At 36.6% G+C, this 18,627-nt stretch overlaps 2 protein-coding genes across 3 annotated transcripts in view; one reads left to right on the top strand and one right to left on the bottom strand.

The window, feature by feature from the left end:
- Nucleotides 1–6,705, top strand: part of arsa (arylsulfatase A) — a 13,192-nt gene extending 6,487 nt beyond the window's left edge. The window contains exons 4-8 of the mRNA XM_051724681.1: nucleotides 1,424–1,593; nucleotides 1,675–1,799; nucleotides 1,893–2,020; nucleotides 3,139–3,241; nucleotides 3,335–6,705. Of these exons, the coding sequence (XP_051580641.1) occupies nucleotides 1,424–1,593; nucleotides 1,675–1,799; nucleotides 1,893–2,020; nucleotides 3,139–3,241; nucleotides 3,335–3,660 (852 nt within the window). The 3' untranslated portion in view covers nucleotides 3,661–6,705. The remainder of the gene's footprint in view (nucleotides 1–1,423; nucleotides 1,594–1,674; nucleotides 1,800–1,892; nucleotides 2,021–3,138; nucleotides 3,242–3,334) is intronic.
- Nucleotides 6,706–10,609: 3,904 nt separating this feature from the next.
- The window catches only part of LOC127456259 (C-Jun-amino-terminal kinase-interacting protein 2-like), a 56,496-nt gene continuing 48,478 nt past the window's right edge, over nucleotides 10,610–18,627 (bottom strand). For both annotated transcript variants that reach the window (XM_051724666.1, XM_051724667.1), the window contains exons 12-13: nucleotides 18,340–18,438; nucleotides 10,610–15,408 (exon numbers count right to left, since the gene is read on the bottom strand). In XM_051724666.1, coding sequence (XP_051580626.1) covers nucleotides 15,336–15,408; nucleotides 18,340–18,438 — 172 coding nt within the window. In that variant the 3' untranslated portion in view covers nucleotides 10,610–15,335. The remainder of the gene's footprint in view (nucleotides 15,409–18,339; nucleotides 18,439–18,627) is intronic.

The raw sequence follows: 18,627 nt of genomic DNA, 5'->3' as shown, positions 1-18,627 counted from the left end.
TTCAATGATAAGGATGATGAGATAAAAATGACACATCACAATGATAATCAAACAGTGTTAATGAAAACGTACTGGTGATGAAAATACCAAGAAAAAATATAATATTGCAAGATATTAACAATGCACTAACTTTGCATTTATTTATTTAAAAAAAATAAATAAATAAATCTAGAAAGAAATTTATGGAAATATCCCAGTCATAGTATGTTGGGAATTCACAACAGCGTAACTTCTAAAAAGTAGTTAATACTTCAGTATATTTATGATATGCTATTATTACTGATGCTCATGTTGTTTCATATGACATATAATTATTTAAACATTAAAGATTTGAACACAAAACTCAATTCAATTTATACAAAATAACCAAATTACTTATTAAACACAAGACAACATAGTACACTAGATTAAAATGTTTATTGTCGCATACTGCGTACTCTATACAGCAGTGATATTTTTCCGTTTATATTTTTGTCTTTGGATGAAAATGTCCTTTAAATTTAGTCAATATTTTATAATGCAATATTCATTAATTTTAGTCAATTTAACTAAAATGGCATACGATTTAAGTAGACAAAAATAACATTTTATTTGACGGTAATGTGCTAAAGGACAAAAATGTGTATCAAACTTTAACTAAATATTCCAATATTTTGAAAAATCTTTCATGTTTAATTAGTAGTTTATAAATGTTTTCAAAATATTTGAAATATTACTAATATTTAATTATTTACTAAAATAATTACTAAATATAACTAAAATGTTATTTTTGTCAACTAAAATCAAATGGCATTTTAGTAAATTTGACTAAAACGAATGAATATGATTGTAGCATGAAGGAGGGCGGGGCCGGGCCGGAATGACGCACGCCCGGACCCCAATCACCCTGATGAGGCGAGCGAGGGATAAAGGCGACCGGAGACGACAGTTTGAGAGAGAGAGAGAGAGAGAGCAATGATGAAATTTTGACTAAATTTATAGGACATTTTCATCAAAACTAAAATAAAAATCACTGCTGCACAGAATATGCAGTATGCAACAATAAACAATTTAGTATACTATGTTGTCTTGCGTTTAATAAGTCATTTGGTTATTTTGTTTAAATCGAATTAAGCTTTGATGCTTTAAATAATCTTATTGTGGTTGATATCGCTGCTGAAATGAAAGGTCAAAACGAGCATGTTGCATTGTAGTATACAGTGTGCACTCTGGTTGCATCTGCACTTTTTGGCAAATGTAGTAAGTCATCCAAGTTTTCTAAAATAGAGAAAATTCACACGCTATGCACAGTATAGATATTGCATACTACAGTACTTGCTTTTTTTTAAATAGTAGGTAGAATGCCATTACGAACATACCCCAAGCATATACATAATGCAGCAGTATTATGTCAACAATATGTCATCTCTTTCGCTCTCTATAGCACACACACTACCCTCAGTATGCAGGAGCAGAGTATGCAGGCATGTCACCTCGAGGGCCATTCGGTGATGCTCTCATGGAGTTTGACGGCTCTGTGGGGAAGATTCTGCAAACTCTTGAGGAGGCGGGTGTGATCAACAATACACTCATCTTCTTCACTGGTGACAACGGGTAGGTGTTAAATGAGTGTTTCTTCTTTGTCATTCTTGTCATTGTGTTTCCCATTTTCCATGAGTGTGTTTGTGCTCTCAGGCCAGAGCTAATGCGAAAGTCTCGTGGGGGAAACGCAGGACTGCTGAAATGTGGCAAAGGCACGACTTATGATGGAGGAATGAGAGAGCCAGCCATTGCATACTGGCCTGGATTCATCCAACCAGGTGCTGAGAGATAAACAGCTTGGTTTGTGCATCCAGTTGCAAGAATTCTTTTTAATCAAAAACTATTTGGATATGTTTTTCCACATTTCAAAGGTGTCACCCGTGCTCTGTCCAGCTCTTTGGATATTCTACCCACCTTTGCTAAATTGGCTGGGGCTTCATTACCTGAGGTGGAACTGGACGGGGTGGACATGACAAATGTCCTGTTCAATCTCGGACCGGTAGGTGAAACAATGTTCAAAAATAGTTAGAGATCTCAAACATATACTTTTAAATGGATGTGCACACAGGGCATGTTCGTGCATACAGTTTGCATTATTTTTTTAAAATTGTTAATAAAGGTTGACCGATAGTGGATTTTGCAGATATACAGATAATTTCGGCCGATAGATTTTAAAATTGATTTATAGAATTTTTTTTTTTTTTTAAAGCCTTTACTTACTATGACCAAGAGTCCAAAATGAATAAAATCCCAGATGCAGTTTATTGTGCAACCAAAAACCCAATAATAACCAGCAAAAAAAATGAAGATTTGCAGCATACGGGCAGGACTTTAAACAGGCCCGAAATACACTTTCTTATTTCAAGACTTTTATTTTGAAACGACATATGTTACAGTACTCTATATTTAACGGTTTACCAAATTAAGCTTTTTATAGCCTATATATTTCACCAAGTTAGGGTTTTTATTATTATTCATAAGATATGACATTGGAGACAATGTATGTGCTGACGGGGTACGTTTCCAAATAGACATATTTTTCTTTTCATGCCCTCGCTTTAATTTAGACTTGATTAACTAATCAAAATAACCAAATTTGCATAGAAGTGAGGATAAAAATATGGACAAACATTGACAGGCAGTGATTGTTTTCATTCACCTCTAGAGGCCGCTGTTATACTGTAGAATCCTCCTGCCACAGAGGAATATATAGCAATCATTGGCACCGAATAATCGGGAAAACCGATATATCGGTCTACCTCTAATTGTTAATAGAGCACTATTAACTTCTAAACCTTTAAAGACGGACCCACCTTGAGCTCTGCGGTTGTTCGTAGATTGTTTTTGCCATCAGTCTGCGTTATTATCCTTAACGAAAACAAAAACATTTCCGTTAACTTAAATAAAAACAATTTATTTTTAATAAAAAGAGCTTGGGAAGAAATATTCTGCCAATAAGTCTGGGGGTTAAAAACCAAGAGATGTGTGCATTCGGTGATCTGTTACATTCCATTGGGATTTTTCAAGCTGTTTTGAATGCAAGAACGCATCTTGTGTGTACGCCCCTGAAAATGGATCAGATCATCATTTTGAAACGTTTTCTCACTGGTGTTTCAGAGCAAACGAAAGACCATGTTCTTCTACCCCACTTTTCCGAGTGAGAAGTACGGTGTGTTTGCAGTAAGATGGAAAAATTACAAAGCCCATTACTATACACAAGGTACTTCATATCATCATCCTTCAGACTCTCCATTGAAACTTCACATCTTTCCTGTTTTATTCAAATATCTCCAATTTGTTTTCCATCATTCAGGCGCAGCTCACAGTGAAACCACTCCAGATAAGGACTGCTCAGTATTATCCATCCTGAAGCATTACGATCCTCCTTTACTCTTTGATTTGGAGTCAGACCCCTCGGAAAACTACAACCTTAGTGGTCCAGAGTGGGACAGTGTGCGCCAGCAAATCCAGGCCATCAAGGAGCAGTTTGAGGCTTCTGTGGTGTTTGGAGAGAGTGAGATTGCAAAAGGGATAGACCCCGCACTAGAGCCCTGCTGTAATCCTAATTGCTCCCCTAAACCCCAGTGCTGCCACTGCACTGTAATGGATGCAGACACTGCCAGTATCACAATAACTTGATTATTAACTAAGTATCCAATCTTGATTTTCATCTCAAAACAAAAGAGTAAATAAGTACAGTTCTAGTCATTTAATCCTGCCACTCACTACTCTCCAAACACCTCACTCACTGCACAGAATGAGAGAATGAATAAACCCACATTATACTTTTCTAAAAACGGTGTTAGTGACCGTGTATCTCAGACAAACCATTTGTTTTAAACCAAGCTTAATATGAATGTGCCTCTGCCTAGCATTGGGGTGATTCTCACGAAACCTGTCCTGCTCTTAATTTAAATAATAAATAAAAATAACAAAAAAAACAAAACAAAATTAAAGCTGCTTGCAGCAATGCAGATTCCTCCTCAAAACTGCAAATTATGTAAAAATTGACATGGTAGAGACATGTACTTCACATGTACACAACATTTCATTAATTTGTTGTTAAACATTGCTAGAATCTTCATATAAACTGGTGATTGAATCAAAGTATCGGTTTTATGACTAGCGGATTTGTAAAGCATTATTTTAGCGTTAGCGATAAATAATAGTAAACTGTAATTCTGTCATCTTTTGACATCAAGGTGAAATTTTGCACAGTACTTCAGAATGATGTCATCTTGAAGCCTGTTAGGTTGGAAAAAACATTAGTCAAAATGGCATTAGATGTTTTGGACATATGGATATTGAGACAATGTGGACATTTACATAAATGCGCACCTTTCAGCCATTTTGTATTGTATTCATTTTTGCTAAATATCAAATTGAAAGACATGTATCCTACACATACATACCGAGTTTCAAGTCAATTGGAGCTATGGTTCAGGAGGAGTAGATTTCTGTCGTTTTGGACAAATTTGTATTGTACAGGAAAATCCATCATGGCGGACTTTATGGGTTCTAGAGGCTTTTTTGTTCCTCATGAGAAATGAGGCAAATATACCAGGTTGCAGAAATGTTGGACTTATGGGGTGGAAATGGCATCACTTTGAAAATGGACAAATTGGGGCGTGGCCTGTAGCGCCACCTATAGGCTCACGTGGGCCATTTTTGGTGTGGTAGTTACTCATGGCCTGTAGTATCAATGTGCCAAATTTCAAAACTTTTTACCAACGAGATCTTGAGTTATTGGGCAATTTAGAGCTACAGGAATAATAATAATAAGAAGAAGAAGAAGAATACTACCAAAAACAATAGCTTTCCTCCTACTGGAGGAATTCTAATAAAATTGCATTTTGCATAAAGAAAATGAAGCCTGCATTAGGACCATTAGAAGTTTTTATATCGTGCCACCTAAGCACATTCTCATTACCGTAACCAATCTGGACACTTTTTTTTTTTTTTTACTATTCCCTCTGTTTTCTTCTTTGTAATTTAAGTTTTTATTGTGGAAATCATACAATCGACAACATCTGGTTACAACGTTTGCTACAGTTACAGCTTTTCCAACTTATTTTAAGTCTTCATTGCTAACAATTACAATCAGAAAGTACACTCATTTTCATAAAGACATGAGTAGCAAGTTTCTCAAATGACTGTATCCAGTTAGTTTAAGCAACGTACTGGACTTTAAACTATTTGCTATCTCGACACAAAACTATTTACAGAAGTGAGGGAGGATGTCACATCAATCAGAAATACTCATACTGTATTCAGTCTACAACAAAAATACATTTGGTTCAATAGGGGTTACATACTCAATCCATTTGATTAAATATTTAATGAATATATCTCTCTGAAGGTTCAAACTGAATGTAATTTTTTTTCCATAGTGAAGACATTCTTTAAGACTTCGATCCAGTCCTGTATTTGTGGAGAATTAGGTTTATACCAACATCTAGTTATAGCCTTATTGATTGATGCAAGAAGGATTTTATCCATATATTTATTCTGACTTTTCCATATGAACCATACCTAGATAAAGGACTTCAAATTTGAAGCCAAGCGATATATCCGGGATCTTTTCTAATGACTTGTGTATGTCTTGCCAGTATCTTGTGATGTTTGGACAGTCCCAAGATATGTGATAATGATTGGCATTTTGGGACCCACGCCGTTTCCAACATAATGTATTACCTAAGAATTTACTTTTCTGTTTTGGGGTAAAAAAAAAAAAGAAGTGAATAACATTTCTCCTGTAAAATTCCCTCCAATATGAAGAGTAAGACGTTGACCATTGCAACTTGCAGGTATTTCCCCATTCCTAAATTGTTATTATAGCACTGCTCTCTTTTACCCATCTCTCCTTAATATATGAGGTTGAGTCTGCATCTAAACCTGTCATTCCTTTAAACAATCTAGAGATGATCTTCTCTGTCAATTGGGAATTATAAGCTGATGCAAATATTTTAATGATGGCATTGTTTTGTGATAAAAATGCTGTCTCAGTTGGAGATACCTATAGAAATCCTTTGATTCAAGACTATATCTATAAGAGTTTGAAAGTCAAGCAATTCCCCTTTATCCATAATAGTACAGTAGGCTGTAAGCCACTTCTCTGCCCATGTTTTAAAGCGATTATCTGGTGTGTTTGGTTTAAAATCTGTCTCAAATGTACAGCATTTTAGTACTTTCACTAAATCCTTTGTTTTATATTCCTTGATAATCTCATGCCAAATTTTCAATGATACCTCTATCCATTGATTTCCTTTTTTTATTTGTAATTAGTCTTTTATCAGCAGTAACTGTTTGTGTAGGAATCTCCCCAAACCACCTAATCTCAACGTCCTTCCATCTTGCTTGATAATCAGGATAGCACCAACAGATAATAGGCCTTAACTGTGCTGCATAATAATATTTCTGTAAACATGGTAGTGCCACTCCACCTTTTTCTTTACTCAGCTGCAGTGGTTTCTTACCCTGCCATATGAATCTGGAAATTAATTTATCCCTTATCCCTGTTTTTGGAATATTCAATTTGAAGCCTGAAAAGGATCCAAAGACATTTAATGTTTCTATAAGTTCACCAAATATCTGTGTTGGGTCCGTTAGATACATTAACATGCCATCTGTAAATAATGCTATTTTACGTTCATCTGCCTTTATATTAAATCCTTTTATTTTTTAGTTCTGCCTAATCCATTGGCCTAGGGGTTCAATAAATGACGCAAAGAGAAGAGGAGACAGAGGGCACCCCTGTCTTGTGCCCCGCTCTAGTACAGATGTCCCTGATCGATCGGCATTTATTTTAAGTCTTGCGGACGGTTAAAATAATGGTAGATACTAATTGCACCCATAGTGTCAGATACTATTTAATTAATACTAACATACAGTATAGGCATCACTACAGTGTGTATTGTGTTTATTTAGTCCCAAAAGCACACTTACACCTAACCGTAATCTCACCTTAGAAAATATAACCTTGGTTTAACTACAGTAACCATGGTTTCACCATGGTATTTTTTTTTAAATTTACATTTAAGCCATGGTTACTATATTACCACAATATTACTGTACTAACACCGTTGTTAATTGCATTAAAACTATAGTTTCTGCCAAAAACACATGGTAACTACAATATTAGTAATACAGTGATGGAATCTACACACAAGCGATGTCGAGCCGTGGGATTGAGTGCGATCGACAGACCCCGCCTCCGGATCAAACCCTTCTCTGTACTCCTTGACATTCACCGTGACCAAACCCCTGCAATGAAATCAACATTCAAATGAATTTTTATCTATTATTTTAAGTAGTATAAAAGGAAATATTAAGAGTGGAAACGGGAAATCGGATGGGAAAAAGAGTGGGACAAAACGCAGATTCGAACCGCGGTCGCTAGGACAACAGGACACATTCACACACTGTCTTTACACGCCACGCCATTGTTTAGCTTGTCGTATATTTTTGTGGTTCCACCACACTATTGGGGTGCAAACAGCAGCACTGTGTGGCAGATGCTATTTACACCGGGGTGCAAATAGGCATTCTGAAAAAAAATGTGGGCGAAAACTTGGCCCATCCATTATTATTGAGGCCCACCCAAAAGTAATTTCCTGGCTACGCCCTTGGTTCAGAGTAAAATTAGCACCCACCAAATGTGGATATTTTATGCGCAGTGGTGGGTTATTTCTGTGGCGGGGGAGGAGTGTGAAGAGGAGGAGGGCGTGGCCGGGCCGTGACGATGCACGGCCAGCACTGAATCAGCTGATCAGCGGGAGAGCGAGATAAAGGGGAGCCGGAGGCACCAGTTCGAGAGAGAGAGGAGATGCACGCAGCCACGCTGCATGTGTGTGTGTTTGTTTATGTTTGTTTTAAGTTGAGTTTTACAATGAAAACTTTACACTGACTGTTCAACCAGTTCCCGCTTCCGCATTGCCCAACTTTTATACTGTGACAGCGACTTTAAAAAATCTTGGAGTGACATGTGACAAGAAATGCTGTAAGACACAAAGACGCATGTTTGAAGAAACAGACTTGATTATATTTTGAAGAACAGACGAAAGAATAAAGCCGTTGATGCACGTATCTGATTCGCTGTGTATTCAGAGGCGCTCTGCCTCCCATAAGTGCAGCGCTTCTCTTAGAACACGTGCATGCAGAGTGCTCACTGTTTCTGCTTTGTTTCAGTCATCTGAAAATAGTTTGCAACTGCAAGAACAGTGTCGTCCATGACAATGCAGCAAAATGATTTCAGACCATCTCAGGAGGTGCTCTAAGCTTAGTTCGCTTGATTTCCACAGAGCAGTTTGCGTTTACACGCTTTGTGAATGCAACATTGCTTAATTCCAAACATTTGTGGCTGAATACGCAACCACACAAAGCAAATGACATGCAGCGACATTAATAAATTGTCATGTGTGTCATCATAATTCACTACAGCTTCAGAAGTGGTGTTTTATATACCTTTATGAATAACCAAAGTGGCTGGTGAAATTGGGCATTCATAGCCAATGTGGCTTACCCCAGTGTTTGCTATAAAAACAGCATCTTTCTATTTTCCTTTGCTCCACCTCTGAACTACCAGCATCACTAAAGAAATGATATTTTACCCAAGTTATGAGATTGCAGTCTGAATTGAATATCATGACATAAAAAAAGCGTGCACCGTGAAATAACACCGAACATGTGCTCCTTTCTATTGTGTTGTGTTCGCTGGCTGTACTCAACAACAAACACGGTGACTGGTTTAGTCCGATTCATGACTAAATGACTCTTATGAGCTGGTACTTTTAAAACAGTGATTCACCAGCTCAAGAGTTCTCGTTTTGAATCAGTTTTCGCTTGGTCCAATCAGGCCCGTGACCCAAAATTAGTTTGACACCCCTGCTCTAGCTCGACCCTCCTGATCGTTTAGCCTAGCCTCGAGTTGCTCTTGTAGCCGTAGCATCTCCTCAACAATTTCCTCTGTGCTTTGGATTCGAGTCTCTGCTTCTTCGATTCTTTTATTCAATTTGTTCAGTTCTTCTTTTATATCAAGCAGCTGTTTGTGACTGTCTTGCCGAAAATCCTTTATCTCATTCAGTATTTTCTCGAGGCTAACTTGCTGTTCTCTAGGCGCTCTGTCAGTGCTCGTGTTAGCATGTTTGTGCACATTTGGGTTATTTTCGTCTTTTGTTGTAATTCTTCTCTGTCTTCCCATTTTCCATCATTGCCCCTCCCATGCCTTGTTATATCTGCTAAAACTGTATATATCTTGACACGGGGCAAGATTAAAGTGCAAATTGTGAGAGCGAGCAAACTATGCTGCCATTCGCGTTTTAGCGCGAGTCGGAAGTCTATTCCCACTGTTTTCAATGATTCACATTACCGTAACACAGTATTTGTTTACAGTACTATAGTAAAAAAAGATGCTGTTTTACAATAATTTGTATTACTATAAGCGAAAATGAAATGTAGCACACCAAGGGAGTACTATTATGATATTTAAGTACACTACAATTTAAATAATATGTAATTTGTGTCACATTGTCACTTAAATACGACCATTGTGGTAATGACAATTGGGGGGTAAAATATGCATATCACAGTTAAGAATAATGTGAATTAAAAAAACAAAAACGTACCTTCTCTGGACACATTACGGTAATGAGAATTGGTGTGTGGTGCGCTTAATTGCCTTGAAAATGATGCAACAATAACAACAACAAAAAATAATGCATCATTTTCTTTATTAGATGATTTGCACTTATTCGTGAGATTCACCCTGCAATGTCAGTGCTGAACTATACCATGATGTATTACAGTAAAGGTCATGTAGGCAGGCCTTGTGTGAATATAGTTTAACATAACGGTATGAATGTTTACTCCCTTTAAGATTGATTCTCTCTAAATCTTCTTTAGCCCTCTAAACTACAAATGCTATCGCTACATTTTAGTACAAAAAGAAATAATAATAAAAAACATGTCATGCGAGTTTGTCTTGTCACTCCTTGTTTAAAGTGAAGTGTGTAATTTCTGCGCCACTTCTTTATAGTAATATTCCGGGTTCAATGCAAGTTAAGCTCAATCGACAGCATGTGTGGCATAATGTTGATCACCACACAAATGATTTCGAATCGTCCCTCCTTTAAAAAAAAAAATACGAGAAATAAATAAAGCAAAAATATAGGCTACATTGAAGCACTTACAATGGAAGTGAATGGGGCCAGTTTGTTCAGTAAACGTTAAAATACTCACTGTTTCAAAAGTATAGCCAGAAGATGTACTTACTAACCTTTTCTGTGTAAAGTCATATCCAGTTTTACAACTTTGTTGCCATTACGACATAATGCTGTAAACCCTAAAACAATGATATAATCAACTTTACTGCTCAAATAATACACCAGTTTTAACAGAAGAATTAATGCAAGTGCTTTTATAAATTATAAGCTTCATATTTCTGCCTTTATATTTTTGTGGTAGTAAACATTATGCCACAAATGCTGTTGATTAAGCTTAACTTGCATGGAACCCGGAATATTCCTTTAAAGAATTGCTCTCCCCCAGCATCAAGTCTCACTTTTGCCAAACAAACTCAGATACACTTAAGTGACATCAAGCATATAGTATTTTATTCATAAGACCAGATCCATGACAAGGCAGTGAGATTTTTTTTAAATTTTTTTTTTTTATATATACAAGTTGTCATTTTAAAGATACAAGATACATAGTTTGTCATACTGAAGCTGTTTCCATTATACAGTGAAGGACTGAATTATGTATGTTTAAGTCCAGAACTTTGTATTTCAGCTACCCAAGCTTAAGTTGTCAATAAGTACTAGATGCTCTGCCGGAAAGTGTGGGGGGTTTCACAGCCAATTTGTCACTACAAATTGCTGATGTGAAGGCTAAAACATTTAAGATACTTATTTATTTTATGAACACGCAAAAATGACATGTGGCTACAGATACAATTGCTGATTAGACCTGTTAAATGCAATGGTGGAATGCAATAATGTAGTATTTTTATTTTATTTATTTTTTTTGGGGGGGGGGGGTCTGTGTGTATCTTTGTGTGTCTGCATGTGAATGACAATAAATGGTCCCACTTTATATTATGTAGGTGTCTTTACCTACTATGTACTAACATTAACATACACACAATACAATGTATTTATTATGTACAGTAACTACATGTTGTTCTGTGAATAGGTTGAGTTACGGGTAGGGTTAGGGTTCAGGGTTAGGTGTAAAATTAAATGTGCAACTACAAAAGTAACTAAATGCAGGTACTTTACATGTAAATACAATGCAACAACACATATGTACATAATAAGTACATTGTACCATATGCTTAAGTACATAGTAGTTAAAGACACTTAATATAACGTGTGTCCCAATAGATTACACATTTGATTGACACGGTGGATCTGTTAGAATGTTAGCGATTGCATGTTATTCTGCACATGGTGACAACACATCCGACAACAGATGTATACAAATGCAAAGCAGATAACGCAAATATACAAATACTAATATTTTCTTTACCCCATCACTGTTGGCTTTTGGTTGTGAGATTGTTATCATCAACATTATTATTATTATTATTATTAATTCTTTTAAATGTACAAATCTCAATAACATACTCAACAGAAAGGACACAGTATGGCAACCCTGACTCTAGATTATTTACAGTGATCTAACCGAAAACAAATCTCATTTGAAATTGGCAACTTCTGCCTTACGAGAGAGTGTCACTGTCACAAATTGAAGGGGTAACCATGGAAACAGATTGCAGGCTATGCAGGGAGTGTTGGGCTATGCTCGAAATATCATAATATTTCTGCAGTGTGCAGAGTATGCAAATTAGATATACATATGAAATACCCGGATGACATCCTACATTTACCAAAATGTACAGAATACAACAGAGTACATGGCACTATATTCCACAATGCATGACCTTCCATTTCCAGTGTGGAAATTGTGGTTTCAGTAAGGCCCTTACAATGGAAGTCAATGGGGCCAGTCTATAAATGTTAAAATGCACACTGTTTCAAAAGTATAGCCACAAGATGTAAACAATATACATGTTAGCATGATTATACTGTGATGAAATCACTAACCTTATCCGTGTGAAGTTATATCCAACTTCATTGCAAAGACAACGTAATGCCAGTAAACCCTTTAAGCGATGTCATCACACTGAAATCATGTTAACATGTATAATGTTTACATACTTTTGAAACGACGTGTGTTTTAATGTTTATGGACTGGCCCCATTCACTTCCATTGTAAGTGCCTCACTATAACAATGATTTATGCTTCTGTTTATAAACGAGTGACGAGTCGAAATTATGTTTAGTGTTAATCAGCATTATGCTACAAATGCTGTCGATTGAGCTTCATTAATACTGAATCCTGAACATATACAGTATACATATGCAGTGTATACTGAGCAGTATGTAGTAAGCAGTATGCTAACATTTTATTCCGAACATACAGTAGCCTTGGCCCTTGTGTCGTCCTCCACATGTGCATTTAAAGGTGCTGTAAGCAATTTTAGCCGTTCTAGAATTTCCGCAAGCTGTCAAGCTGAGCGGTTGAATAAGCCACGCCCCCTTTTTTCTAAATCTGCACTCCAAAGATAGCAAATTAGCCTTACTGAGACCGACACAATTAGAAACGGTTGTCAAAAACAACAGCAGCAAAATAGCGCCCTCAACTGGCAACTGTTATGAACGACATGGCATAAAAATGGCATTAAGCCTCAATAATTCGCTGCAACTTCAATACTATGAGAACACACAAAATGATTGACAGGTCGAAAGCGTCATTGTCCGTGACCCACGGACACATTTTTGTTTGCCGTTCACAGAGTCTAGAGTTGTCAAAGAAACCGGTGAGATATCTCAGGACACTTATTTTATTAATATCTTTCAGGGAAACATTTTCGCATACCTTTCCATGAAACGATCGCTTACAGCACCTTTAAATATGACTTTTATTTTGTCTAGTGACCAGCAAAAATGAAGCCCTCCATTCAAGAATGAACTACCAGACAGGATGACATTCTATGAAGCCATCATCTGATTCAAAAACTACATAATAAATGTAGCTTATTTATTAACTGTCTTCATATCATGTTCTTTATTGTTAGCATTTCCCTACTGTAGCACAGCCCCTGATTGCAGTTTGTATGAGATAAATATTTGTTGTAAGTAATTAGTATATGTAGCCAGCAGGGGGATCTGCAGTGTACAGTGTGAGAAGAGCCGGTCAAGGTCAGAACAAGGGCTGCGATCAGGGAGCAGAAAAATCTACCAACAGGCTTCTGTGCATGACTAACAGAGCTGTTTTGCAATGTCCTAAATTTATAATATACCTATGTGTGTACTCACATCACTACTGCGGCATCTACAGTACTTACTACGTATATGGGATTCAGTTACTCATTGCTGTTCTATTAGAAATGAACCGCCACAGGACAGAATTTCATTCTGTGTCAGTGTAATATGATGCAATGTCTGCCTAGTGAACTTTCCAGGTCAAACTGATTCGCAAAATATTTCTGATCTTCTGCATTTGATAACATGCTTTCTAATGAACTGGGATTTGATGCTCAATGTCAACAAACATTGCACATCACTGAAACATCTACCTGTCATTTAAAGTATGAGCGATGGGCTATATTAGACTTAAAAGCAACCTGAAAGTTTTACAAAACAACGGAAATGTTAACAGGGTTGGAACTGTAGAACTAAAGTTGCCAACAAAACTGTGCCGTAGCTTTTGCAAACTGGGTGAATAACACAAAGCCTGTCAAGAACATGTCCAGATCATATCAAATAAAAATAAACGATATTTTCCATAAAGCAAATGAAGTCTGTACGGACAATTTAGATGTCAAATAAAGGAATTTCCCGGGTTAATAAGAGTTACGCTGACATAATGGTCACTAGTACCACAGAAAATTATTTCGACTCATGCCTCAATTATTTAAAAACTAGCAAAAGATTTGGGTTACATTGAGGCACTTACAGTGGAAGTGAATGGGGCCAGTCTGTAAACATTAAAATACTCACTGTTTCAAAAGTATAGCCACAAGACATAAACATTATATATGCAAACATGATTATATTTTGATAAAATCTCTGTTGTGCACGATTTAAGTCGGATAAAATTGCTTACAGCGTTTACCAGTTAAATCACCATGGCACTAAAATTGGATATAACTTGACTAAAATCACGTTAACATGCTTATTGTTTGTCTTGTGGCTATACTTTTGAAACAGTGTGCACTTTAACATTTAGGGATCCGCCCCATTCAGTTCCATTGTAAGTGCCTCGCTGTAACCCAGATTTTGGACGAGTCTAAATCATTTTGCAAACAGACACATTAGAGTAATGAGAATTATTTTGAAAATAATGTCACAATGCAAAAAGGTCTTCCTTTTATGCCAAATATATTTCCTTTTCTTTTTCCTTTTGGTTTTGGGGTGAAACATGTCTTGGACTCATGTTTTTCACAGGCTTCCGAGTAATTTGCCCAAAATATAAACCACCCTGCCTACCTGCAATCCGTCCCATTCTTCCACTCAGACAGATGGCGCAGGAAGCTTACATACTGTGATGTAATGAAGCATTTGTATTCACTTACAATCATCCCTAATTATACAGTATTTACAATGCGGTAAAAGCATAAACGTACAGTAAACCTTCTACTACAGAGGAACAGACAATCTGTAGACCTATCAGCGATTCCAGGTCACGTCCTACTGCCCTGTCCTTTTAAGTACAAACCCAATACCGCAATGTATCAGACAAATACATATTTACAAACAATCGTGGCCTTTCAGATTTAAACCTTTGATCGCATCTGGCTTTTGCCATTTTTACGTGTTTGTGAGCATAACCTTCAAAGCCATGCATTCAAACATTTGAAGTCATATTTTGCCATTTCTAAACCAGGAAAATATATATATATATATATATATATATATATATATATATATATATATATAAACAATATGTATCCACTCCAAGCCATGTCCCCTTTAATTATATAGTAGAAAAGTTCAATAAACGAGCAATCCATCTCAATGAAGAGAATAAATCAATCGAGAAACGTTGAAATCAATAAACAGACCACTAAGAGCCTATGTAGATTATTCAGCTCAGTTCATGTCGCGAGAACAAGAGAGACTGAGGAAGAGAATAGAGATGAGGCCTATGTTACATTTGAGAAAGGCTGCCAGGCGCCTCCTAGTGGCCGAGCCCAGGAACAGACATCTGTCATGAGGGACAGCAGTTGCCATGGTTACCCTTTTCCTCCTTTACTCAAGGTAGATATCCTCGGTAGGACAGGCGTATTCTAAGTGCTCCTGGTAGTACTCCTGGAATGCCCGCCTAAAACAAGCAAACAGAAGTGTAAGTGATTGGAACAAACACTGGGATATATATGTGTTTATATGCGTTTATAATTATCCAACCTTAAGCACCAAGCATATTCTTCGCAAGTATGTGAATGCAAACGTTTTCCAAAATGTGTCAAACCGCAATTTATAACACCACGCAAATACGCATAGCATTCTCAACATTGCCACAAGGGGCGCTATAGCCAACATTAGTGTGAACTGTCCACTTCTAACGTGTGTTTTCTCTTTCAAGTGAACTACTGTCATGGTGGAGCAACAGTGGTATTACGGCAACATTCCTGAGAATGAGAGCTTTCGTTTGATATATGGCATGTCCATTTAAGTGATATGTGACTTTTATATTCATATTAATAATTATACCACATTACCTCTAGGTGGCGCTTACTTGTGAGGCAGATGTTTTCAGCCCTTATTTGTCAAATTATGAAACATAAATGCAAAATTGATGGTATTCTCTGGAAAGTTCACATTCTAAGCTTTCATATGATACCACATATGCCTGACTTATGTATCCATGGACTTTAACGTTTTAAGCGTAAACTTATTTCGCGATATAGCGCCCCCCCATGGATCTGCCTTGCTGAGCAAGTAAGTTAAAATCATTAAGCCCGTTTACATGCACACCAATACGCTGATAACTCCCAAAAATCAACTTATTTAAAAAATGTTTACATGAGATTTGAAATAAGCATGTTATCCTCCACTTTTGACGTCAAACCGTGATGATGTCCAACAACGTGTTTATGACCTTACACCGATAAAGGAAAGCCGTTTAATGTGTTTACATGACTACACACGTTGTCGGATTTTAAAGCATAAGAACGTGTGTGTCAATGCGCTTAATATATTTATAGCAATTTATCTGAATGAAAACACATCCAGTTTAATGGCACAGACTTTTGAATGTAACTCTACTGCCCCCTAGAGTACTGAGGTTTGTTGCATAGTAACAGTTACGCAACTGGACCATGTAAACTTACATAAAGTATGTTTCTGGCTTTAGGCAACCCAAGACCCCCATTGTCAAGCAGACACGGATGCAGTGTTAATCACGAAATTACTGGCGAAAATGTGCATTGACAAAGGTTTTTTTATTTTGTTTTGTTTTTTGTGGAAAAAGATGCATTATAACAATAATCATACGGTTTCAATTAAAACATACTGTTGACGCAAATAAAAATAAAAAATAATAATTTCGCAAAATGCTAATGCACTAACACCGTTTATTTGAATGTTTGGTTACAGTTTGATACATGCTTTTGTCATTTTGCACAACTAAAATTGTTATTTTTATACACTAAAATTATACAGTATGCCATTTTAGAGTTATATTTACTAAAATTAATGAAAATAACATGATGAAATATTGACAAAATTTAAAGGATGAATAATTTTTTTTTTTTTTTAATTAACACTGACACCAACTAACCAAACAAACTGAACTCTGATGTCAACCCACGTTGGGCATACTGTGGTTCTTTATTTTCGTTTGTAAATGTGAAAACAAGTTGTCATGCAACACCTTTAGTCAGTGTCCTTTGTTTAAACTTTCTCCGCTCCTCCATTTCTGTGCTCAATTATAAGGCTAAATAATGTATCTGTTAATAAGGTCATATTACTGTATGTCATGTGACAGAGATTGCCATCTCCTGCAGGGGCCCATAACTCAAGTTTCCCATCTGAGATGCTTTAATTATTCATACAGCAGACTGTTCTGTGCCCTTATAATGGAGCAGAAACGGATTGCTCTCATTAAAGCAAAAGTGCACTCAAAAATGAACATTTTGTAATTTACTCACCCCCATGCTGTTCCAACCCAGTATTATTTTCTTTCTTCCATGAACACAAAAGGAGGTCTTAAGCCCTGAGGAGGTTAGGGAAATTGGTGTTTCACAGATGTACTTTGTGATTTTAATCCCGTCCAATTCTGACAAGTCTGTGTTTTTCTTACACAACCTCTGTAAAAATTCCAGAGCAAATTACCTACTGTTTTCCGGCTAAAAAGAGAGTCCTCTGAGAAATCTAATCCCGTCCGGATATGAATGTCAGTGATTGCTGATACTGAATTTTCACAAAGCTTCACCGCATGTATTTTGACCTAAATGAACTACCGTTAAGATCGTACTTATATGCACGGTGTGCACCAGTCTTCTGCCTGCTGCGTGACTTTCAATTTGTATGTCGATTTTTTGCCGTCCGCCGAAAAAATAAGAAAATAAAATCAACAAGGAGAGCAAAGACTGGCCCCTGTGGTATCAGCGTCTGGTAAGATACTCACCTTAATTTCTCTGCTCAGTTATGTAATGTTAGAATTATATTTATTATTTCACTGGGTTTATTATAAGCAGCCGCTTCTATAAATTCGAATTTATAAAGTATAAATCAATAAATTAAATAATTCATTGTTTCAAAATAATTTTTAAAATGATAAGTAATTTTACATTTAAACTGATAAAGTTTAAAAGATACATTCATTTTATCACCTAAATTATGTGTTTAACCATCTAGAAAGCAGACACTCTCACCTCAGATCTTTAGTCCCGTCCGAATCAGTACATTAAATCTCAAGACATCGGTGATAATAACTGTAACTCAACTGAATCCCGTCCGAATAGGGCTTTAGGCTGAATGTCCGAGCCTATGTTTTCCATACAATGATATTAGACTGACAGGCTCCAACGAGGGAAAAGGTACCATAAAAGTATCGTTCTACTTAGCGACTTCACGACTCTCATGAAAGAAAGAAAGTCAAACGGGTTTGGAACAACATTAGGGTAAGTAAATGATGACTCTATTGTTCTTAACCTCAATTATTTGGCTTTTTGCAGATACTACTCTCAGAAGTTTATTGTGAATATAATAGCATTTATTATGTGACGTGTATTGAGCGCATTTAACTCACCCCACGCACTCGGCTACATGTCTCATAGAGTCCTGAGAGACGAAGACGTGACATGCAAACCTGTTCAGCATCGGGTGCTTGGTGATGAAACCAAAATAACTACGGAAAGACACAATGAGATGGATAAACACTTATTCAACTTTCAAAATACATTATTTCTAAAGCTTAGATATTGTAGAATGTAAAGGAAAGTTGCATAAAGAAATGTTTGGGGTTTATCAAAAGACCTTGAAAGTGTGTGTGTGTGTGTGTGTGTGTGTGTGTGTGTGTGTGTGTGTGTGTGTGTGT

The sequence above is a fragment of the Myxocyprinus asiaticus genome, chromosome 18, assembly GCF_019703515.2.
Source record: "Myxocyprinus asiaticus isolate MX2 ecotype Aquarium Trade chromosome 18, UBuf_Myxa_2, whole genome shotgun sequence".
NCBI classification, from domain to species: Eukaryota; Metazoa; Chordata; class Actinopteri; order Cypriniformes; family Catostomidae; genus Myxocyprinus; species Myxocyprinus asiaticus.
Note: the sequence above shows the minus strand (reverse complement) of the source record. Positions and strands in the feature narration are given on the sequence as shown.